This window comes from Scyliorhinus torazame, chromosome 4 (assembly GCF_047496885.1).
Source record: "Scyliorhinus torazame isolate Kashiwa2021f chromosome 4, sScyTor2.1, whole genome shotgun sequence".
Classification (NCBI taxonomy): domain Eukaryota; kingdom Metazoa; phylum Chordata; class Chondrichthyes; order Carcharhiniformes; family Scyliorhinidae; genus Scyliorhinus; species Scyliorhinus torazame.
Window position 1 is genome coordinate 344,784,660 of NC_092710.1, and position 21,599 is coordinate 344,806,258.

General features: G+C 51.7%; 1 protein-coding gene across 1 annotated transcript in view; it reads right to left on the reverse strand.

Moving 5' to 3' along the window:
- Positions 1–21,599, reverse strand: part of LOC140411190 (dynein axonemal heavy chain 8-like) — a 2,783,184-nt gene that overhangs the window by 2,112,028 nt on the left and 649,557 nt on the right. The window contains exon 23 of the mRNA XM_072500280.1: positions 5,443–5,549. Coding sequence (XP_072356381.1) covers positions 5,443–5,549 — 107 coding nt within the window. The remainder of the gene's footprint in view (positions 1–5,442; positions 5,550–21,599) is intronic.

Genomic DNA, 21,599 nt, shown 5'->3' on the forward strand with positions numbered 1-21,599 from the left:
TACTCCCTCGGTCACCAAACTCTCACTATCGCACTCAAAAAGCACCAAATTCAGCACTCAGTGCAAACAAAGTCTGCACTGTAGGGGATCACTTTTATACTGTGAATCTAGCCTCTGAAAAACTGGCCTAATCCAATTAACTAATTAACAAGCTCCAGCTGCAAGTGCCTAGAAGTAGAAGCCTGTTTAAAGCTGATTGAAAATTCACCTTCTTCTAAACCAAACAGCAACTTTTAAGTTAATTAACTAAATAAAAGAAAGACTAAACTTTAGATAAAAATGAAGCCTTATACTCCCTCGGTCACCAAACTCTCACTATCGCACTCAAAAAGCACCAAATTCAGCACTCAGTGCAAACAAAGTCTGCACTGTAGGGGATCACTTTTATACTGTGAATCTAGCCTCTGAAAAACTGGCCTAATCCAATTAACTAATTAACAAGCTCCAGCTGCAAGTGCCTAGAAGTAGAAGCCTGTTTAAAGCTGATTGAAAATTCACCTTCTTCTAAACCAAACAGCAACTTTTAAGTTAATTAACTAAATAAAAGAAAGACTAAACTTTAGATAAAAATGAAGCCTTATACTCCCTCGGTCACCAAACTCTCACTATCGCACTCAAAAAGCACCAAATTCAGCACTCAGTGCAAACAATGTCTGCACTGTAGGGGATCACTTTTATACTGTGAATCTAGCCTCTGAAAAACTGGCCTAATCCAATTAACTAATTAACAAGCTCCAGCTGCAAGTGCCTAGAAGTAGAAGCCTGTTTAAAGCTGATTGAAAATTCACCTTCTTCTAAACCAAACAGCAACTTTTAAGTTAATTAACTAAATAAAAGAAAGACTAAACTTTAGATAAAAATGAAGCCTTATACTCCCTCGGTCACCAAACTCTCACTATCGCACTCAAAAAGCACCAAATTCAGCACTGGCCTTGGGCGAGGAAGTGACATCCTTTTGGGTTACGGTTCCCTGTGACAGATGTGTCAACAGCCCCCCCCCCCCCCCAATACCAGCCCTCACCACTCTCACCCTGCACTACCCTCACCCCCACACCAGCCTCACCCCAACCACCCTCACCCTCACCCCCACCATCCCCACGACCCGCTCCCCTGGCGCCGGCTGGTGCCTGCCACCGGGGCGCTTCCTGTCCCGCTGCCCGTCCCTGTCAGCATCGCGCTCCGTAGCCCTTGTCCTGCGCTGTGCCGTGGGTGCCCTCCTTGGGTGCGCAGTGTCTTACCCCGTCAGCAGGGTGCCACCGAATGCCACCGGCTAGCGCCATGCATGTGAGCAGGTACCGCAGATGGGGCTGGGGAGGGGGTTGGGCACCCGTTTGGACCGTAGCTGTAGCGGACCGTGAACCCAGTCCATCACACGAACCTGCCTCCCATCCATTGACTCCATCTACACCTCCCGATGCCTGGGGAAAGCGGGCAGTATAATCAAAGATCCCTCCCACCCGGCTTACTCACTCTTCCAACTTCTTCCATCGGGCAGGAGATACAGAAGTCTGAGAACACGCACGAACAGACTCAAAAACAGCTTCTTCCCCACTGTCACCAGACTCCTAATTGACCCTTTTATGGACTGACTTCATTAACACTACACCCTGTATGCTTCATCCGATGCCAGTGCTTATGTAGTTACATTGTATATGTTGTGTTGCCCTATTATGTATTTTCTTTATTCCCTTTTCCTCTCGTGTACTTAATGATCTGTTGAGCTGCTCGCAGAAAAATACTTTTCACTGTACCTCGGTACACGTGACAATAAACAAATCCAATCCAATCCAATCCAATCCTCTGTGCGGTGCAAGGGTTGGGCCCATCTGTCCGGGTGTAGGGTGGATGGGAGTAGAGGTGTAGTGGACAGGTGGGAGCTGAGCGAGAGAGAGGAGGTAGGAAATGGAGTAGAGTGACTGCGTGCTATCGACCCGGACACCGGCCGTGCTGGCTGCGGTGGGGGGGCCTGCCAGGGCCGGGGAGGGGGGAACAGCCGAGCCGGGATTTCCCCTCACAGGATTGGGGAGGTGCCAAGGCTCCGACCGACACTACGGCGGCCTTCTTGCTGCGCACCCACTGACCACCCACCCCAGCTCTACAGTGACGCCGGGCGTATGAGTGCGCCCATCCTCGCACCCGCTGCGCCACAGCACATCCCCCCACAACCCCAAACACCCCACCCAACCGGCCTCCACCCACCGGCGGACAACCCAGGGCCACACCCACGGCAGCCCCCAGTGAAGGCAGTGCCAGCCAATGGTATCCCTGGCAGGCGCGCCGGGTGCCAGGACTGGGCACCAATGGTGCCGGCCACCGACAAGGCAGGGGGTGAGAGGGTGAGCAAGGGACAGGCAGGGGCAAAGCCCGCACTGCCAACCGGGGCCACCATGTAGACCATCAAACCCGTTTGGGCACGGGAATATGCATCATGCTAACATGTTGGCATTTCATCCCCTGCAGACAATGGCGTTTGGCATTCAACCAGCAATGGGGCGGTGGGGTGAAGGGGGTGTCCCGTCACAGGTGTAATGGGCAACCGCAACTGAGCAGAGTCTCACTTGTTCACCCGTGACTGCACTCCGCCCCGGCGACCTCCCTTTGCCCCGACCACATTCAAGGCACTCTGCTTGGGCACGGTGAGGAGCCGCAGGTCTGGTGGTCCCCCTCCGGTCTTTTCCTACTCCCGGCGGGTGTGCGTGGCCTTCTCATTGGGTGGGGGGGACACGCATACAACAACAACGTTAGACGGTCCGACGCATGCAGCCCAGGGGTTGTGTCGATGGTGGCCTCAATGGCCACGGCACCCGGCCATGACGGGTGGCATGGGTGCTGGCATGTGGGACATGGTGGGGGTTCGGCCCGACTCTGGAGGGGAGGGACCAGGTAACAGGTGTGTGGGGAGGGGTGGAATTCATGCACGGGGCACGGAGCAGCCAACTCACCCTGACTGCCGTGAGAAGGCGTGAAGCTTCGTCCGGCCCTGCATGCCGGGCGACATTGCCATTGACGCTGACCGTCTCTGCTACCTGCGCCCAGGCACTGCGAACGGCGTCATCCTTATCTCCTCCACCGCATCCGGGAGGGTGTCCAGGTCAGCGTCCTGGAACCGTGCTCTCCTTCCAGCCATCTTGTTGGCTGAGATGGTGTGTGTGGGGGGTGGGACCGGTTAAGTGGGGCTGCGGCGTGTGAGCCTCATGAGTGCCAATCACAGACCCGAGGAATCCGGCACCGTTTTTCCTGGAATTTATTGTGTTCCACATGGCATCGGTGCTAGCCCATTAAAGGCTGCTGGATCGGTGCAGGTGTTGCGGCGATTTCTTTGTCGTAAAACTCCACACATCCTCTGATGACATCTCAAAAATGGTGAATCCGGCCATTAATCTCCGGAACTGAGAATCCCGCCCATGAAATGCTGTCCTTCACTGGTAGAGGTATAGAATATAAAAGTAAGGATATAATGTTGCAATTGTATCAAACACTGGCGAGGCCACAACTGGAATATTGTGTGTAGTTCTGCTCGCCATATTTCAGGAAGGATGTTATTGCTCTGGAGAGAGTGCAGAGGAGGTTTACAAGAATGTTACCAGGGCTAGAAAAGTGTAGCTAAGAGGAGAGATTGGATAGGTTTGGCTTATTTTCCTTGGAACAAAGAAGGATGAGGGGTGACGAAATTGAAGTGTACAAAATTATGAGGAGAAGAGATCAGGTGAACAGGATAAAATTGTTTCCCTTCGTGAAGAATTCTAGTACCAGGGGGCATAGATTCAAGATAAGTGGCAGAAGGTGTAGAGGAGACATGAGGAAGAGTCTTTTTACACAGAGTGTGGTGGATGTCTGGAATTCGCTGCCGAAGTTGGTGGTGGAGACAAAGACCCTAAATGCTTTTAAAAAGTACCTGGATCTGCATCGTAAGTGCTCTAAGCTTTGTATTACAGTGATGCACTATCAATTACCACAAAGACGAAAATAGTGGACAATCGAGGCTTTATTGAGCAAGATGTGGTGCCTCCTGTAGCTGGGACCAGAATGGCTGCAGCATCGGAGAGCACACACATTTATACGCCGCCTACTGGGCGGAGCCAGCAGGCAGGGATTTACCCATGTACCTCTACTATACGGGCAGTGCCGTAATACATGTAATATACTACTAGTGGTGACTACCACACACAGCTTGGTATGGATCATGCTCTGCCCAAGACCGCAGGAATCTACTAAAGGTCGTGAATGTAGCCCAATCCATCACGCAAACCAGCCTCCCATCCATGGACTCTGTCTACAATTCCCGCTGCCTCGGAAAGGCAGCCAGCATAATTAAGGACCCCATGCACCCCGGAAATACTCTCTTCCACCTTATTCTGTCAGGGAAAAGATACAAAAGTTTGAGGTCATGTACAAACTGACTCAAGAACAGCATCTTCCCTGCTGCCATCAGACTTTGGAATGGACCTACCTTGTATTAAGTTGATCTTTTCTCTACACACTGGGCGGGATTCTCCAATAATGCAGCTATGTCCCCACTCCAGTGTCAAAACGAGGGTGAATTACTTTTGACTTTCCTGAAGAAAGTCCAGAGTGATTCTCCTGCCTGGAAGGGGCTAGCAGGGCCCCAGAGTACTCCACGGAGCTCTGGCTACCGCTACGGGTCATGCACTTTAAGTCGGGGGTCTGCGCATGCGCACGGCTTCGGCCTGCACCAGCCACCCTGCGCGACATGGCGGACCCACATCGCGGACTGGCACCAAAAAGACAGGCCCGCCCCTAGAGATTGCGCGCGTCCGCGGATCGGTGGCCGCCGATCGATAGCCTGGCCATCTGTGAGGCACCCCCCGGTGAAGGATCCCCTCCATCCCCCACCAGGGCGGCAGTGGACTGAGTCCGCAGCCGTCGAGTTCCCGACGGGTGGGACTATGAGAGACCCACGCCATCGGGAAATTGGGCAGTTACACTAGGCGAATCGCCACGGGGGCCTCTGTCAATGGCCCCCTACCCGTGCTGCGTAGACCGCACGCGCGATTCACGACAATTCTCCAGGGACAGGAGAGCCGCGGGAGCGGCGTCGCGCCGGATTTCAGCGTCAATGCCCATTCTCCGCCCCCGCACCGATCGCGATTTTGGCGCGGTGGCTCGGAGAATCCCACCCCCATCTATGACTGTAACATTACATTCTGCAGTCTCTCCTTCCTTCCCAATGTACAGTATGCATTGTTTGTACATCATGCAAGGAACAATACTTTTCACTGTATACTAATACATGTGACAATAAAAATCAAATCAAATCAAACCAAAATCAAATCTAAGCTACAGGGCTTTGGACTGGGTGCAGGAAGTTGGGATTAGAAAAGGCTCTTGGGCTGGCATGGACAAGATGGGCTGAACAGCCTCTTTCTGTGCAGTATCTTTTCAATGATTCTATGATTAGCTCATTACAAAATCACTCTCTACCTTTTCAAACTCTTCATTTTTTTTCAAATGATGAACATCCAATTTAACAGGAACTTGGATCACAACTTCTTCTTCAGGATCCGCTGAAAATCCAACTCGTCTACGCTCTATGTTGAAGGATACAAGACAAGAACTCTGAGACAACAAAATGTAATTAGCATTACTGCTGTTAAAATCAATAATTTCACATGTGCACAAGAACGATAAAGGGTGGGGTTCTCTGTCCAGCGCCGCAGGAATCGTGAAACACGACTTGGTGGCAAATCACGCGAGCCGAAAATCAAAGCTGGCGCGCCAGGCGTCCAGTGGAATGCACTGCTCCGGTGCCTCGACAGTGCCTGACTACATTCTACACTGCAGGCAGGCGTGGTCTTGCAAATTGTACAGCCTAGGCTGTTAGCATATCATTAACGGGTCCAGGCTTCCCTCAATGCTTTGTCTTGGCCATGCGGAAGTACCGTTGGTGTGCTTCACCTTTGGTATTTAAAATCGGAAATAAGCCCAGTGAGAGAAGAGGTAAGAAATGCTCCCAAAGGCGCATCCGTAGGCTGCCAGTCCTGTCGCTGGCTGGAGGGTGTGCCTTCCAGGGCTGGGGGGAGAAACGGAGGGCAACCAGGGAATGGCCTGTGGGGCCGGGGTGTCCCAACATGGACCTCCATTTCCATGACCTGCAAGACAGCCACCTGGCTGTATACACCACTGACCGCCCACCATGGACTGTGGTTGCACAGAGAGTCATCGGCCAACAACCCTTCCCCCCCCCACAGCCAGATGCCACCCTGCTGGCGGAATATCACGTGGCCCACCCAGAAAGGAAGCCCACATTAGGCTCCCACAGGAGGACGCAGTACAGGTGCCACAGAGCGTACCGCTGGTATGGGTTGTATCAGCTATCGGTAGCTGATACAACCCATGCCAGTGGTATGGCAGTGGCGTAGTGGTATTGTCGCTGGACTAGTAATACAAAGACCCAGGATAATGCTCTGGGGTCCTGGGTTCGAATCCCGCCCAGGCAGATGATGGAATTTGAATTCAATAATAAATCTGGAATTAAAAGTCTAATTATGATCATGAAAACATTGTCGATTGTCGTAAAAACCCATCTAGTTCACTAATGTCCTTTAGGGAATTGTGTCCTTACACAATCTGACTTACATATAATCCACAGCAATGTGGTTGACTCTTAAATACCCTCAGGGATGGACAATGAATGCTGGATCAGCCAGCGACATCCTAAAAATATATTTTTTAAAAAGGCCCCGGTGCCAGCCACCGATAGGGCCAGGGGTGAGGTACGGAGGGCAAAGCGTAAGGGTGGAATGGTGGGGTGGGAATGAGGTGACTGTGTAGCTCACCGGACCTGGTTGGGCATGGGAGTACTTGCCAAGCTAACTTGTCTTCCCTTTACCCCCCGCAGAGCATGGATTTCTGTATCCAATCAGAGGCCATGATTGCTCATCGGCGCAATGCATGAGTCTGAATATGGACCAAGGCAACCAGATTGCATGGGCAGCGGGTAATCGACGGGAGGCATGGCCCCCTACGAACACCACTTCACATAGAAAATAGGTGCTGGAGTAGTGTCATGTGAATGTTCCTTTGGGAAATATTTTTGTCCAATCACATGGCTTCAGTGATGTCATTGTGTGGTGGAGCTGGGCTGTGGCTCTGGGAGTTGGTTTTACTTTTGCTTTGGTTTGGAGCTGGTTTGTGGCTCTAAGTTTTGGCTTTCGTTTTCACATGTGGCTGCTGCACTCAGACAGAGAAGTATCTTGGCAAGTCTCTCTAACCTCAATTTTAATGATGTGGAGATGCCGGCGTTGGACTGGGGTGAGCACAGTACGAAGTCTTACAACACCAGGTTAAAGTCCAACAGGTTTGTTTCGATGTCACTAGCTTTCGGAGCGCTGCTCCTTCCTCAGGTGAATGAAGAGGCCTGTTCCAGAAACACATATGTAGACAAATTCAAAGATGCCAAACAATGCTTGGAATGCGAGCATTAGCAGGTGATTAAATCTTTACAGATCCAGAGATGGGGTAACCCCAGGTTAAAGAGGTGTCAATTGTCTCAAGCCAGGACAGCTGGTAGGATTTCGCAGGCCAGATGGTGGGGGATGAATGTAATGTGACATGAATCCCAGGTCCCGGTTGAGGCCGCACTCATGTGTGCGGAATTTGGCTATAAGTTTCTGCTCGGCGATTCTGCGTTGTCGCGGGTCCTGAAGGCCGCCTTGGAGAACGCTTACCCGGAGATCAGAGGCTGAATGCCCTTGACTGCTGAAGTGTTCCCCGACTGGCAGGGAACATTCCTGCCTGGTGATTGTTGCGCGATGTCCGTTCATTCGTTGTCGCAGCGTCTGCATGGTCTCGCCAATGTACCACGCTTCGGGACATCCTTTCCTGCAGCGTATGAGGTAGACAACGTTGGCCGAGTCGCACGAGTATGTACCGCGTACCTGGTGGGTGGTGTTCTCACGTGTAATAGTGGTATCCATGTCGATGATCTGGCACGTCTTGCAGAGATTGCCATGACAGGGTTGTGTGGTGTCGTGGTCACTGTTCTGAAGACTGGGTAGTTTGCTGCAAACAATGGTTCGTTTGAGGTTGCGCGGTTGTTTGAAGGCAAGTAGTGGGGGTGTGGGGATGACCTTGGCAAGATGTTCATTGTCATCAATGACGTGTTGAAGGCTGTGAAGAAGATGACGTAGTTTCTCCGCTCCGGGGAAGTACTGGACGACGAAGGGTATTCTGTCGGTTGTGTCCCATGTTTGTCTTCTGAGGAGGTCTGTCCGGTTTTTCGCTGTGGCGCGTTGGAACTGTCGATCGATGAGTCGAGTGCCATATCCCGTTCGTACGAGGGCATCTTTCAACGTCTGTAGATGTCTGTTACGCTCCTCCTCGTCTGAGCAGATCCTGTGTATACGGAGCGCTTGTCCATAGGGGATGGCTTCTTTAATGTGTTTAGGGTGGAAGCTGGAGAAGTGGAGCATCATGAGGTTATCCGTGGGTTTGCGGTAAAGCGAAGTGCTGAGGTGACCGTCCTTGATGGAGACGAGTGTGTCCAAGAATGCAACTGATTTTGGAGAGTAGTCCATGGTGAGTCTGATGGTTGGATGGAACTTATTAATGTCATCGTGTAGTCGTTTCAGTGATTCTTCGCCGTGGGTCCAAAGGAAAAAAATGTCATCGATGTATCTGGTGTATAACATCGGTTGAAGGTCCTGTGCGGTGAGTAGGTCCTGTTCAAACTTGTGCATGAAGATGTTGGCGTATTGGGGTGCGAATTTGGTCCCCATGGCTGTTCCGTGCGTCTGGATGAAGAACTTGTTGTCGAAGGTGAAGACGTTGTGATCCAGAATGAAGCGGATGAGTTGCAGAATTGCGTCTGGAGATTGGCAGTTCTCGGTGTTGAGTACTGAGGCTGTTGCAGCAATGCCGTCGTCATGGGGGATGCTGGTGTAGAGTGCCGAGACGTCCATTGTGACGAGGAATGTTCCTGGTTCAACTGGTCCATGGGTGCTGAGTTTCTGTAGGAAGTCCGTCGTGTCGCGACAGAAGCTGGGTGTACCTTGTACGATGGGTTTCAAGATGCCCTCGATGTAGCCAGAGAGGTTCTCACACAGGGTCCCATTGCCTGAAATGATTGGGCGGCCTGGTGTGTTGGCCTTATGTATTTTTGGGAGGCAGTAGAGATCTCCAATGCGGGGAGTACGTGGGATGAGAGCACGTAGGGTGCTCTGAAGATCTGGATCCAAGGTCTTGATCAGTCTGTTAAGTTGGCGGATGTGTTCCTTGGTCGGATCTGCGGGTAACTGTCTGTAGTGTTCTTGGTTGTTCAGTTGTCGGTATACTTCTTTGCAGTAGTCCGTTCTGTTCAGTACGACAGTGGCCCAGAGTCTGCTGGTTTGATGACGATGCTGTGGTTGGTCTTGAGAGCGCGGATGGCATTGCGTTGTGCTTGGGTGACGTTCGGGGTTGTCTTGTGAATGCGACTGATAAATCTGGCATTGACGCGACTCCTGACGGCTTGAGCATACATGTCGAGTCTAAGGCAGCGGCCTTCCGGAGGGGTCCAATTCGACTCTTTCCTCTTCGGTTGCCGCACCGCAGATCTCTCGGTCTGCTGTTCCGGTTCATTGGTAGTCTGCTTGGGTTCGCTGTTGGCCTCTTGGGGTCTGTGGAAGAATTCCCGGAGCCTCATTCGCCTGATGAATTACTCCGTGTCTGCCGCGAGACTGATGGGGTCCATTTTGGTGGTGGTGCAGAAATTAAGCCCTCTGCTGAGGACTTCGATTTCATCTGGTTGAAGGGTGTAGTCTGACAAGTTGACAATAGATTTCCCTGTATTGTTTTCTACTGTGACAGCGGTGGTGATGCCAAGTTTCTCAAGCTTTCTGTTCTTGGTATGCATATAGGTGGCATAGTATTGTTGTCTCATCTGTTTGGCGGTGTTCCACAGCTGGTCTGCTGCGTCCTGAGCGCAAGTTGAGAATATGGTCTCTATCTTGGTTTCCAGGTTGCGTCGTCTGCTGTAGAGCTGGCGGACGAGGTGGTTGAGGAGTGTGAGAGAGGTGCGACGGCAGAGTCTCTCAGCGAAGTCTGTGTTGTAGGTCGACTTGAGTGGGTTTGTGATCTGTAGCCCTTTCGGGATCCTGTCTGCTTTCTTGCATCTTTGTAGAAACTTAATGTCAGTGTCTATATGCGCGATCTTCCTGGAGATCCTCTCCACTTTGAGCCGGCAGTTTGTGGTGTCGATGGTAGCCATGATGTGGAGATGCCGGCGTTGGACTGGGGTGAGCACAGTACGAAGTCTTACAACACCAGGTTAAAGTCCAACAGGTTTGTTTCAATGTCACTAGCTTTCGGAGCGCTGCTCCTTCCTCAGGTGAATGAAGAGGTCTGTTCCAGAAACACATATATAGACAAATTCAAAGATGCCAAACAATGCTTAGAATGCGAGCATTAGCAGGTGATTAAATCTTTACAGATCCAGGGATGGGGTAACCCCAGGTTAAAGAGGTGTCAATTGTCTCAAGCCAGGACAGCTGGTAGGATTTCGCAGGCCAGATGGTGGGGGATGAATGTAATGTGACATGAATCCCAGGTCCCGGTTGAGGCTGCACTCATGTGTGCGGAACTTGGCTATAAGTTTCTGCTCGGCGATTCTGCGTTGTCGCGGGTCCTGAAGGCCGCCTTGGAGAACGCTTACCCGGAGATCAGAGGCTGAATGCCCTTGACTGCTGAAGTGTTCCCCGACTGGAAGGGAACATTCCTGCCTGGTGATTGTTGCGCGATGTCCGTTCATTCGTTGTCACTGCGTCTGCATGGTCTCGCCAATGTACCACGCTTCGGGACATCCTTTCCTGCAGCGTATGAGGTAGACAACGTTGGCCGAGTCGCACAAGTATGTACCGCGTACCTGGTGGGTGGTGTTCTCACGTGTAATAGTGGTATCCATGTCGATGATCTGGCACGTTCTTGCAGAGATTGCCATGACAGGGTTGTGTGGTGTCGGGTCACTGTTCTGAAGACTGGGTAGTTTGCTGCAAACAATGGTTCGTATGAGGTTGCGCGGTTGTTTGAAGGCAAGTAGTGGGGGTGTGGGGATGACCTTGGCAAGATGTTCATCGTCATCAATGACGTGTTGAAGGCTGTGAAGAAGATGACATAGTTTCTCCGCTCCGGGGAAGTACTGGACGACGAAGGGTATTCTGTCGGTTGTGTCCCATGTTTGTCTTCTGAGGAGGTCGGTCCGCTCATTGCCACTCATGGCAATCTTTGCAAGACGTGCCAGATCATCGACATGGATACCACTATTACACGTGAGAACACCACCCACCAGGTACGTGGTACATACTCGTGCGACTCGGCCAACGTTGTCTACCTCATACGCTGCAGGAAAGGATGTCCCGAAGCGTGGTACATTGGCGAGACCATGCAGACGCTGCGACAACGAATGAACGGACATCGCGCAACAATCACCAGGCAGGAATGTTCCCTTCCAGTCGGGGAACACTTCAGCAGTCAAGGGCATTCAGCCTCTGATCTCCGGGTAAGCGTTCTCCAAGGCGGCCTTCAGGACCCGCGACAACGCAGAATCGCCGAGCAGAAACTTATAGCCAAGTTCCGCACACATGAGTGCGGCCTCAACCGGGACCTGGGATTCATGTCACATTACATTCATCCCCCACCATCTGGCCTGCGAAATCCTACCAGCTGTCCTGGCTTGAGACAATTGACACCTCTTTAACCTGGGGTTACCCCATCTCTGGATCTGTAAAGATTTAATCACCTGCTAATGCTCGCATTCAAAGCATTGTTTGGCATCTTTGAATTTGTCTATATATGTGTTTCTGGAACAGACCTCTTCATTCACCTGAGGAAGGAGCAGCGCTCCGAAAGCTAGTGACATCGAAACAAACCTGTTGGACTTTAACCTGGTGTTGTAAGACTTCGTACTGTGCTCAATTTTAATGAGTTATTCCAAGGAAGAAACCCAATTATTATTGTTATTTTTGGTAAAAAGTAGTTTCCGGTTTATGGGATCTTGTTATTAAATTGGAACAGGGTGCTGGCCATGGGCTGGCAGCATCAGTGGGTCTGGTCCATGGGATAGAAGATGATGATGGGCTCCATGATGATCTCTGGTGCTCCATTTGACAACATCTGACTCCTGTCCTCAGTAGCACTTTCCACTATCCGCCCGGGTGAACCCTGCATGAATGCTGACCATTCCATCACATGGTCCCATCGAACCTCTGCTGCGGCAGATGTGGGGGTGGGGTCCTGGGTGGGGGTATGGGGGGAGCAGTACTGGGTACAGGGCAGCATGCGGTGGAGTGTCATGCACCGGCAAGGCCCTACCACATGGCGTCACCACATATCTAGCCACGTCCCCTTCCGCCTCCAGGGTCGACACCGGGGTGGCCTCCAATTGCTTGGGGGGCCCTGACCCATGCCCACCTATATTGCCCGCACCCAACACCATCGATCCCCCCAAACCCCCACTGGGCACAATCTCTGCACCCAACCTAGCCCATCCCCCACACCACTCAGACAAGGCACCGAGGCAGTTTGGAACGTTAGTGAGCAGGTGTTTATTGGGATACATATTATGCCCGAGCCCCTATTGTTAACTTATCTGCTTCACCCATGCCAACTTAACTGGTGTCTACCTTTCTGATCTTACTTGCCATAACGCTTTGTCTCGATGGGTTCCCAGGTGGTACATCAGGTGCGGTGCACATGGCACCAATGGGGCCAAGGGTGCGGTTGGCAGGGTGCGAGGGGGAATGGCGGGGATGGGTGTGGGGATGGGGGAGGAGAAATGTGGGGAAAGGGGCTGAAGTGCAGATTGGGGCCACCATGCAGCCCAGTGGACCTGGTTGGGCACGAAGGTACGCACCATGCTAACAGGTTTAATTTTCACTGCCTGCAGACAATGGGCTTCAGAATTCAACCATGAATGGTGGCCATCATCCTAGTCGCCGCAGTCCTGGAGGACGCAGTGAGGCTGTACGAGCTGGAACTGCCCGAGTACACTGTGGCAGCAGAGCCTGCCCCAGAGGAATAGGAGGCAGCCGCTGAGGATTGAGAGACAGCCGTCCAACAGGCCGAGGTTGGGGGAGGTGCAAGGGAGGCGCCGTATGATGCCTTGTATGTACCAGCAGCGCATGTCATTCGAGGACATACCGGACCGGGCATGCCGTTGAAGACTCCAGCAGAGCAAGTGGACAGTGTGCCATATCTTCCAGATCATGGGGAACCAGGCACCATGGGGGAATGGGGGGACTCCTGTTCCCGCCATCAAGGTGACGGTCGCCCTGAAACTTTACGCCATGGGGCCCTTCCAGGCACTGAGTGGGGATGTGCAGACCTTGGTGGACCTAAGGTGCATCCGCGCCAACACAGAGGCCCTATAGGCCTGATCACTACAATTCAATGTGGACTGAGCCTACCATGTTGTCCGGGCAGTGGGGTTCCTCTGTCATCGCCGAGATGCCGGGGCATGTCGCCCTACGAGCATCAGCCCATGATAGGTCGGTCTTCACAAATCGAAAAGGGTCCACTCGATGAACGTACAGCTGGTGTGTGACTGTACACACATCATGTATGTCTGTGCCCGATATCTGTGCAGTGCACACGACGCCTTCATCCTGGCACATTTGATCCTTCCTGACCTCTTCAAGGCACACCCCCCAGCAGAGAGGTTAGCTCCAGAGCGAGACGGGTTATCCACTGTGGCTTTGGCACCCTGAGGATGCAATTCAAGCCAATGGACTGCTCTGGAGGGGCTCTCCAGTACAGTGCTAGAAGAGTCTCCCACATTGTGGTGGCCTGCGCAATGGTCCACACAGGGACGACTTGCTGGCAGAGGGAGATGACTGCAGGCCTTGTTCTATGAGGAGGAAGCGGGAGAGGGTGATGATGGGCAAAACATGGGGCCCGGGCAGGCCCGGGTGGCAGCACAACATCTGCGCCTGGGCCAACGTGCATGGGGCTCTCTAATCGCCTCCAGTTTCACTGGCTAGGAGCCTGGCCAGCGGCATGGACATCCCATCGCCCCCTCCCCCACCAGCCGGCCACCCCCTCTCATGAATAGCTTCCCTGCGCAACCTCCACACGCCCCTTGCAAGCCCCCTCCATGCTTCCGACCTGCCTCCCTATGGGGTGCTGGCCTTGGGTTGGCAGTAACAGCGGTTCTGGCCCAGAATGGAGGACGATGACAACCTATTCTGTTGCTCCGCATCATTTGACAATGTCTGACTCCTGCCCACGGAAGCACTTTCTACCGTCCACCTGGGTGATCCCTGCATTAAAGCGGTCATTCCTTCACACAGTCCCATCGAAGCTTCAGGGTGGCGGCAGTGGGGATGATCAGGGCTGAGGGGTGGGGAAGTCTGTGGTGGGAGGGAGTGTGATGGGGGTATGACACCGGAGTGGTGTGCACTGGCTGAACTAGGGTCCCTGGGCAAAACCCACCCCGAACATCCACTCACCCATGGCCACACGAACTTCCCAGACCAGTCCATCCCACCCCTCACATCCTTCGGACAGAGCACCGAAGCAGTTTGTAATGTTATGCTCAGGTATTTAATATGAACAAATATATACAGCTTTGTGCCCTAGCCCGTATCTTTATACTGTGCCCTTAATTGGTGTCTATCTTTCTGGCCTTACATGTCCTAACCCTATGCCTAGGTGGATCTACAGGCAGTATATCAGGAGTGTAGGCAGCCTGTTGCAATTCCCGTCCTGTGACCAGGGTCTCCTTTGGCGGCCATCTTCTGGGGACCGGGCTTGGATGAACCCGTCTGCTACTTGGGTGTCCCAGGTGGTGTGGTGCCGCCCTCTTCTGTCCGCTGCCCACCAGAGGCATCAGGAACGGGAGGGGGTAGGAGTCCGAGGCGCTGGACTGTTGTCATGGGTGAGTCCCTTCAAGAAATGTTTTTGTCTTAGCGCATGGCTTCAGTGATGCCATCATGTGGGTGGAGCTGGGCTGTGGCTCTGGGAGTTTGTTCTATTTTTGCTTTTGATTTTTGTGGCTCTGAGTTTGTGCTTTCGTTATCACATTTGGCTACTGTACTCAGAAAGAGAAGTATCTTGGCCTGTCTCTCTATCTTCTTTTTAAAAGCTGTTTCCAGACTGCTTGATAACTTGAAAATAAATAATTGCTTTCTTCAAGGAATTCAAACCTGCTGTTTTGGAAAGGAAACAAGAGCATCCACACCAGGCCTTGAGGGGTTACTGGTTTCTGGGATCGTTATTAAATTGGAACAGTTAAAGGGGGAATTTATTAACGGTTATACAGATTACTGTAGCTGTGTGGAGTATTTATGATTGTACTTGATAAAAATGCTTACTGTGTGTGTTTATAAAAATGTTAACTAAATTTGTAGAATAAAGCTTGTTTTTGATTAAAAGTGCTTAAGGCCTCTGTTGAATAACACCTGGAAGGCAGGTCCTTGTGCTCATCGTAACCAAAATCAATAAACAGTTGTAGGTGAGGGGAACTCCATGATATACTTTAGAGTTTTCTAAACCCTGGGCCATAACATTGTTCCGCCACCTCCCCTCCTGGAGTCACCGACACATCTCCTCCTCCCTCGGGGTGCCCGATGGCCCTCGGTCTACTCCTTGGGACGGGGTGCGAGCAGAGTTATGCAATGAACTCCCCCACCACCTGCCGCTACCAATCCTGGAGGTCCACGCCCGCTCTGACCAGGGTCTCGATTCTCATGGCAATGGAGCACATGGAGAGGAGCACGTCCCTCTGGGACTATGTCACATCATTCTGCGACTGTGTCACCACCTTCTGGGTCTGCCACATCAGCCAGTGATGGCACTACCTCTTTCTGGGTCTGTACCACGTCAGCCAGTGCCTGGGCAATACCAGCAACACTCTCAACCATAGCCCGCTATAACTGAGCTACGTTCTAGAGTGCAGCTGCAATGTCCAGGTGGCCCTGGTGCATGGCTGCCTGTGATAGGACAGCCCTGTCTTTGGCCTCAGCCACCGCGCACACAAATTGCACAGGCCTTGGACATCCTGACCCACAGCCGAAATCTTCGCTTCCAAGGCCTCGACCGTGGAAGCCACCCTTGCGGTGTTGACCTAGGTGACACAAATGGTCGCCACCGCCTCCTGCAGGTGGTTGGATTCCTCCAACCGCACCTTCAGGCACCGGATAGTTGCTGACACCCCCTCATGCAGTCCCCAGCTCTGTGACTGCATCCATCATTGATGGGACTGCCCGTCCCAGAAGTCTGAGACCCGTCTCCACGGCAATTAGACCATGTGGTTGTCCCACCCTCCGACAGTCTGCCCTCTCGGGGGTTCCTACCTCCACCTGATGTAACATAGAAAATAGGAGTAGGCCATTTGGCCCTTCGAGCCTGCTATGCCATTCATTATGATCATGGCTAATCATCCAACTCAGTAATCTGTTCCTGTTCCCACCCCTTGCCCATATTCTTTGATCCTTTTAGCCCCAAGAGCTTTCTCTGACTCATTCTTGAAAAAATGCAATGCTTTTCTGTGATCGTGAATTCCACAGGCCGACCACTCTCTGGGTGAAGATATTTCTCTGGCATCAAGGGGTTCAATAGGGAGGATGTGCAGAAAATGTTTCCAATTATGGGGAGATGACAAATCAGGGTCAGAAATATGTTCAATAGGAAATTTAGGATAAACCTGTTCCCCCAGAGTGGTAAGAATGTGGAAATCGAGGCCACAAGGAATAGTTGAGGTGAATAGCAGAGATGGATTTAAGAGAAAACTACACAGAACATAGAACATTACAGCGCAGTACAGGCCCTTCGGCCCTCGATGTTGCGCCGACCTGCGAAACCACTCTAAAGCCCATCTACACTATTCCCTTATTGTCCATATGTCTATCCAATGACCATTTGAATGCCCTTTGTGTTGGTGAGTCCACTACTGTTGCAGGCAGGGCATTCCACACCCTTAATACTCTCTGAGTAAAGAACCTACCTCTGACATCTGTCTTATATCTATCTACCCTCAATTTAAAGCTATGTAACACATGAAGGAGAAAGGAATTGAAAGAGATGCTGATTGGTTAAATGAAGTAGTGTGAGAGGAAACCCGTGTGGGAGGAAGCCCATGTGGGAGGAGGCTCATGTGGGAGGAGGCTCATGTGGGAAGAGGTTCAGATGGGAGAAGGCTCAAGTGAGAGGAGGCTCATATGAGAGGAGGCTCATGTGGGAGGAGGCTCACGAGGGAGGAGGCTTGTGTGGGAGGAGGCTCATGTGGGAGGAGGCTTGTGTTTGAGGAGGCTCGTGTGGGAGGAGGCTCATGTGGAACGGAAACACTGGCATGGACCTGGTGGCCAAATGGGCTCTTTCTATGCAATAAATTCTGCATAATTCTACTTGAGTCCTTCTTAAGATATTAAGTTCCCATTGAAATTTGAGAGCTACAAAGACTGGCCAACCTCCAATTCTTGGCATATTCCTCAAAGTATTGACTTTAACTGAAAGAACCAGTATATTAATTATTTGTCCTTGGTGGCCAGGGAGTACTCCATCGTTAAACCTTGCCAAAGCACTGTATACATACATTTCGAGGAAAGCGAGGTGGAGGAAACTCCTAGTTAGCCATCAGTATTGGAATACTTGGCATTCCCCTTGGATGACAGCACAGAGGGGCATTTAGTGTTGGGCCCACTTTGTGTCATTGGGAAGGTGAATTTAACCCCCATGAGATCAATTTCAGTACACCCTTCTTTTGGTTTGGGCAACTGAGTGCAGAGCACGGATTGACCCCAGGAACTTTTGAATCCTTCTACGGCTCTGCACCAGGCAGGATAGCACTTTCAGGTGCATTTGGACCAAGATGCCATTTCATAGAGTGAGAGGATAGAGTGGCAACCCACTCCAGCTGTCTGTGCTGTGTAGATGGATGAGACGGTCAGTGACAACTACCTCCACATAGGATTGGCCTTCTCTTGTGTGGCATTTTTCATGGTTGTCATGGTTCTAGATCCAGCATCCAGTGCTAGATTGCCACCTCCTGCTCACTTTCCTTCTGTTCAATCAACTAGTTTGAATAGTGAATGATTGGCAGTATGGAACAGTGTAAACACATCACCACGTCCCACTCCGTTGCAGACATGAAATTGAATCTGCCCTCCACGGTATATATGAATAAATCTGTCTCTCCTCAGTCAACACCGATATTTAATCTGTCTTTATTCTGATATTCAGTGGTTAGCAAGGTTGCTTCGCAGCGCCAGGGTCCCAGGTTCGATTTCCGGCTTGAGTCACTTTCTGTGCGGAGTCTGCACGTCCTCCCTGTGTCTCCGTGGGTTTCATCCGGGTGCTCCGGTTTCCTCCCACAAATCCTGAAAGATGTGGGGCGGGATTCTCCGTTGCCCGACACCAATATCATAATCGACGATTGGACGGAGAATCCCTGTTTATGATCGAATCGGGGGTGACACCTGTTTTTGGATGCTCCGCCCCCTCCAAAATGACATAATCGAGGAGTACGTCATTGGGACTGCCTCAGCACGTTACCTGAAGGCCCTCTCCCGATGCTCCATCCCCGATGGGCTAAGGGCCTGACGGCGCAGGACATGTGTGCTCCTAGTTTTCGTAAACCCATCGGGGGCAGGGGAGGGGGCACGCTGCTGGCAGGGGGGTCTTCGGCGAGGGCTGGGGGGACCGGTGGGAGGTGGTTCCAGGGGGCCACTATCTGGCAGGACGGATCCACGCGCAGCTGGCGCCATGTTGTACGGCGCAACCGTTGCAGGTCGTCATGTGTGCATGCGCGGCCACGGCCCCTGGCATTCTCCAGCCGTTTATATCAGGAAAGCCGTGCGTTTTACGTGGCGTGGCTGCTAGCCCTCGCCGGTCGGAGCATTGGTGCTGGGGCCTCACCAATTATTTTGTCATAAAACATGACACTTCCTCCGGACATAGCCTCAAAATCGGAGAATCCAGCCCATGATGTTCGGTGAATTTAACATTCTGAATTCTCCGTGTGTACACGAACAGGCACCAGAATGTGGCGACTAGGGGATTTTCACAGTAACTTCATTGCAGTGCTAATGTAAACCTACTTGTGACAATAAAGATTATTATTAATATCATTTTGTGCTACTTCCCACTGATAAGAGTCAGAGGGTATGCTGCTCGACAACAACCTATGCCCATTAACAAAGTGTGACAGGGGAGTGCAACTGGGGGAGTGTGACCAAGGGAGGCTGTGACTAGGAGAATAGAAATAAGAAATGGGCACATATTACACAAAGCAATTGACATTTCCAGGAAATGTAAGATTTTTGACATATATGAATATTTCCTTTTTCTCCTTAATGGTGCTGATTTATAATTCCCAGATACTGCTGGGTCTCTGGTGTGACTGGATAATCTGCATATCCTTCTCTGCCGACGGTTCTTTTCCAATGTATATTTTTATCATATACAATTAGTGATCAAAAACACAATCAACATCATAGAATGTGAGACACAACAGTGAGGTGCAGTGCACGGAGGGTCAGTCTGCTGTGGCACCCTGCAGTACAGGACACCACACAGTACTGTAGGGCGCTGGACCCTGGGGCACTGTAGTGGCCAGATAATAAATGGATTCCAAAGACAAGTTCCAGGTACAATTTTCAACATTTATGTATTTATCAGACCCTTTGAAAAATATATTTCTCTTTGTCTTTGCTGTGTACAAATACACAGTACACTTATAATGAGGCGATTCATCTTGAGTGGGACTAAACAATGTTGTTCTTTCCCTGGTGGAGGTGGCATCATAGGCAAGCCTAGTTTCATGTCACTCTATTGAATCCATAGAATACCTACAATGCAGAAGGAGGCCGTTCGGCCCATCGAGTCTGCACCGACCCTCTGAAAGAGCACCTTACCTACGCCCACTCACTACTTACTATCGTGGCAAGAGACACTTGATAGTGGGCAAGAGAAACTTGCATTTTTATTGCTCCTGTCACAGCCTCAGGACGTCCCAACGCGTTTACAGCCAGATCTGTGGAGACTTTTGGACATTCGTGAGCTAATTGAGCACACAGCAAGATTCCATAAACAGCAATATAATAATGGCCACCTAATCTGTTTTTGTGATATTGATTGAGGGAAGATATATTGGTCAGGAAACCGGGGAGAAGTCACCTTCTTTTCTTCAAAGTACGTGTAGGGCTATGGGATCTTTTGACCTCTATCTGGGGACAAACAATGCAAAACAGCCTGTGTGCATTGCTCACCAGATAGTGCCCCAGGAGCCTCTTCACTAACATGCCCAACTGAGGTGAGTGTCTCTGGGGTGGTGTAGGGTGCTTGTGATAGCAGTGCCAAGACATCAGTGTTGTCCCCGGACATGTGCTCCAGGATGTCTCGGGGTTGCGGTTGGCGCCTGGGTCAACAGCAGGCCCAGCCTCAATGCCAGATGAGTCTCAGAGTTGAGACAGGGGGCAGGTGTACCCGGAAGGACCTGCCTCAACCCTGGATGACCCTCCAAAACAAAAGTCAAGATGCATGATTAGACTGCAGGTGGGGGTATGGGCGGGGGGTGGGGGGGGCACTTGTGCCACAGGGTCATCGCTATTCATTGCAGGCTCACATGGTTCTCCAATGCCAATGTCCGCCTCGGTAACTGACTGCTCTCTGACCCCACCGACTAGATCCAATGCCCTCTGCTCTATGATGGTGAGGCGACGCAGGTCCGGCGGGACCCTCCGGTCTTCTCCTGCTCCCTGCGGTTGTGGGCTGCTTTCTCCTGGGGGTGTAATACACAGTTTGAGGCACTCAGACATGGGCAGCTGATGGTCTGTGTATACAACGCACCTGGCCGTGGCGGGCAGAATGGATATTGGCGTGTGGTGCAGGATTGTGTCTGCATGGACTGCTGGCGGGTGGGGTTCGATTGTTCTTGGGGAGGGAGGGGTGCCAAGGGCGCGGTGGTGTTGGTGACACACCCTGGCTGATCTGGATGGGTTGCCCATCGCTGCCTATCGGTCTGCCTAGTGGGTGTCACTTGGGTGGAGGGAGGTAATGGGTGTGGGACTGCGGTTGGTGCCAGGGGCATGACGCTGGTGACTCACCCTGGCTGCCCTGAGGAGATTGTGCAGCATTTTCTAGCACTGCTGCCCGGTCCTGAAGCTGGGGTCCACGGCGCTCACGGACTCCGCCACCTGCGACCAGGACCGACTGAGGTCCCCGGGTGGCAGCCTCCTTCCCACCCTGGGGAACAGGATGTTCCGCCTCCCCTGTAGGGTATCAGCAAACCTCGGGGCTGCTCTTCGGTGTGACATCCTCTTGATTGGCATGAGAGTGTGTGGGGAGTGGAGTGCTTATGTGTGGCAGCAGCTTGTCAGGCTCTCAACTGCCAAACCTGACCCAGGTCTTTGTTGGAACTGCACGTGGCACCAGTGCTAGCCCATTAAGACATCCTGTACCGCTCTGGGACCGGCATCGCTTAAGGGGCTGTAGAACTCACACGGTTCAGTCCCGAAGTCAGCATTAGTCTCAGAAACGGAGAATTCTGACCATTGTTTTTATTGGATAGAGAATCGAAAAGACGAGGACACAGGCTCAAGATGAATAGATTGAGATGAGGAGAAATAACATCACTCAAAATGTGTAAGCTTTGGAATTCTCTATTCCAG